Source organism: Drosophila kikkawai, chromosome 3R (assembly GCF_030179895.1).
Source record: "Drosophila kikkawai strain 14028-0561.14 chromosome 3R, DkikHiC1v2, whole genome shotgun sequence".
Lineage (NCBI taxonomy): Eukaryota > Metazoa > Arthropoda > Insecta > Diptera > Drosophilidae > Drosophila > Drosophila kikkawai.
In genome coordinates, this window is record NC_091731.1 from 26532385 (window position 1) to 26535714 (window position 3330).

At 46.2% G+C, this 3330-nt stretch overlaps 1 protein-coding gene across 1 annotated transcript; it reads right to left on the reverse strand.

The window, feature by feature from the left end:
- Positions 1–1373: 1373 nt before the first annotated feature.
- Positions 1374–2778, reverse strand: LOC108080957 (serine/threonine-protein phosphatase 2A activator). The gene has a single exon (XM_017175872.3). The coding sequence runs from the start codon at positions 2719–2721 to the stop codon at positions 1444–1446; it is 1278 nt and encodes a 425-aa protein (XP_017031361.1). The 5' UTR covers positions 2722–2778; the 3' UTR covers positions 1374–1443.
- Between the last annotated feature and the right edge of the window lie 552 nt (positions 2779–3330).

Sequence of the window (3330 nt, forward strand, 5' to 3'; positions counted from 1 at the left end):
GCATTCATTTAGCGCATTCCCAGTGTGTTTGTTTGGGTATTTTATAAGCTCCATAGGCAGGGCACTTTTAGCAGCTTTATGGCTCTGCCACACGCCATCTTGCCATGTCTTCGTCACCGTCTCCATCTCCATCTATGGACTGCACTTCTCCCGCCATTGTTGGCAATCATTGAGGCGTTAAGGGAAAACATGGAAATTGCATGCGAAAGTCAATCAGCAAAACAAAACATGGTCTACAGTTGACAAGAGAGTGGGAGAATTCTTTGGGAATTCAAAGGGAAGAATCATTGAGGCAGAAGTAGTGGCAAAAGTTTTCGGTTTCGTGAGAATTCTCTACAAATTTAGTTTAAATTTCTATTCCAGAGATTTGGATTGAAATCCCAACCCTTTTTAATCTAATCTTTATATAAATATTATTTTTTAAAATTATTCGCTGACACTAGCAATAAAATGAAAGTGTAAATTGATACCTTCCCTTGCTGGATCTAACCTTTTCCGATATCATAAAGACTCTTTCTCTTGATTAGTCATCTCTCCATTGGCTTGTTATTCCTTTGTTCAATGTTTGTTTTGCAAAATGGGAGAAAACTCATGCATTCCCCAGCCTGATTATAAACATTATGGTCTTCATTCTTCGGTCCTGGGTTTTTCCTTCCACTGCGATGGGAGATTTTTGAAATTCCACCCAAACGAAGGAGAGCTGCATGCCAAGAGGTGTTCGCCTCGTTTGCTCCCAGGTCGATGCATTTTAATGATGTGCCGGGGCCCCACAAATATAATTTAATTTTTGCATTTCTGCAACTTTCGCAAGCGGCAGACTGCTGCTGGCTGCAAATTGATTGCCGGCCAACAAAAGGGCTGAAACGGCAGAGGGAACAACAAAAGCGGCTCACGCAATGCATGGCAACAATTGCAGCCGGTTTAATGAGCTCAAAAATGCGCGCAACAATGAAGAGCTGGCCTGGGTCCAAACCAAGGCCAATTTCCCAATGGCCAACCCCACTTGGCATCCCTCCCGTTCCTGCTGCACTCGTGTAATTAAATGCAATTTTATTGCCACGATCGGGGGCACAAAAAATAGGTGGGCAATAAAAGCGAGCGGCTGCAAAAGTGTTGAAACGGCGCTGCTAACTTGATTTATGCAGCACCAAGGAGCAGGCCTAACATGGCTAACACAACGCCCCTTGGCGGTCAATGGCTGGCACTTCCGCCAACCAAGCAAACAATGAGTCAAGTAATTAATTCCAAAGTAAACAATTTATCAAGTGCATTCCGCTGGCGGATCGCAGATCAGGGGAAGCTGAGCAAAGGCCTAGGAAATTTCCAGACAAGTGTCCACATTAGTAGAAGAGTTTACCCTAATACCTAATAGATTAGCTCTTAACTGTTTTATTTTTCTTTACTTTATTTGCATTTATGACAATAATTTATTGAAAATTTAATTCAATCGTCTTTGCCCATAAAGAATCGGGTTTCAGCTGAGGTGTTGGAAGTAGAAGTATCACTTAATCTTTCGCCAGTTTCCAAATCTTCCAAACCAGCTGCAACTTCGGTCGTTGGGTGGAGCATTACCAGACGATCTCCCATGTCGTCGTCATCCGTTTCCTCTTCAGACGTCTTTTGTAGCTCGTGGAGGCTAGTGAAAAGACCCAGGCTGGAATACGGACGGACGGGCCCTTCTTCTTGCTGTATCACTCCTGATACCCGCCTCTCCCGCTGGCCCATAGATGGGCGATGCAAAAGCCCCTCCGCCGGGGCCATGTCAAAGGACATCAGTTCCCAGAAGATCGCATTCTCAACGGTATGGAATGATGACAGAATGTGATTAATATAGCAGCGCTCGAGTCCTCGGTACACCTCCGGCCATGTTGGTGCGGACAGGATGCACCACAGCTGAAAGGCGTTGTGGCTGAGCGGCCCGCTCTTTTCCGGCAGATTCTCGATCAAGTTCACCATCATGTAGTCGTGCCGATAGCTCTCAATCGCCTTTGGCTGGTCGCACTGCGGCGGAGAGAATGGCGCGTCCAGGCACAGTTGCGCGGCTCCCCAAAGGTAGGGCACAAAAAAGTAGTCTTCGATGGCACACCTCGGGTTCCTGGATATGGGCAGATTATATATCGCGATCAGGCGGCGCACCAGGTGTATGTAACGGTAGAAGAGCATCAGGGCGGCGGCCACGGTGTCTCTGGCCCGTAGAATGTCAGCCCGAAATAGGCCGCAGAGAAAGAACAGGAACATCAGCTCGTTCCCGGGGCCAAACTCCAGAGTAGTGGCATTGCCGAAGGAGCGCCTAAGGTACTCCCCCAGCTCATGTATGTGCATGCACTTCTCCCCGCTGACGGCCCCGGCCAGCTGACGCAGGACGATCTGGAACATGTGCCGCAGCCACGCCAGGTAGGAGACGCTTACCTTCGATGAAGCTGATGTGTCTGTGTGCTTTGCCAAAGGACGCTCCAGGTCATCAAACATGTCGCAGAGTCGTTGCATCTCCTCTGATACGGGAAAGCTCTCGGTTAGGCGACGACCCTGAAGGGCAAGGCTAGTGTTGTTTATGTAGGCGATCAGATCACGGTAGGCCTGCGACCGAACCCAGCGGAAAAGATCCGAGTCGCCTCGCACCTGCTTCACTGGACCCTTCTGGGTCAAAACGTCCGTGGCTCGCAGTACATCTTCGGTGATATTAATCAAAATACTGTCGTTTGGTCTTTGGGTGTTGCTCATTCTGAATTCCGTTGTGACAGGTTAGGTGGAAAGAATTAGTTAGTTTGAAACTAAAAGCAAAGCCTACTGGGTACTCAAAGCAATGAATTTTGGTAACGAGCTATGAGGTCGTTGTGGGTCTTAGCATTCATGAACATTCGTTAATCTCTAGATGAGATATATACCTATTATACCTTGCTATATATTCATGGAAATTTCGGTATATTATTTATAAACTTTCAGTATTTTATGTTGTGACAAAATATTTTGTTAGAATTTAAATCTGGCACACTTGTCGTATGAGTAATTTCTATAATTTTTATATCTGCAGGGTATAATAATAGTCAAACAATCCAGTTCCCTCACTGTTCTTTAAACTCTCATGAATTTTCTATGAAACTCACTCGGCAAACTTTTCAAATCACGCAATCTTTTCGCAGCATTTAACCAGCTCTTGGGCCCTCGGTCCGCTGACCAACACTTACTTATAATCGAATTGGGCAAATAAATCCAAGCCGGAAAAGCCCCCAAAGCCATCACATTATCTACTCTAATTAAGAATGCCGAAAAGTCAGTTTGCCAAGCACTCTTCTGCTGGCTCTGGCCCACCAAAACCAGAAGTGCATTGCG

What these genes read in the sequence shown, in the direction of transcription:
- LOC108080957 (XM_017175872.3), bottom strand. Translation starts at nt 2,721, where the DNA reads ATGAGCAACACCCAAAGACCAAACGACAGTATTTTGATTAATATCACC.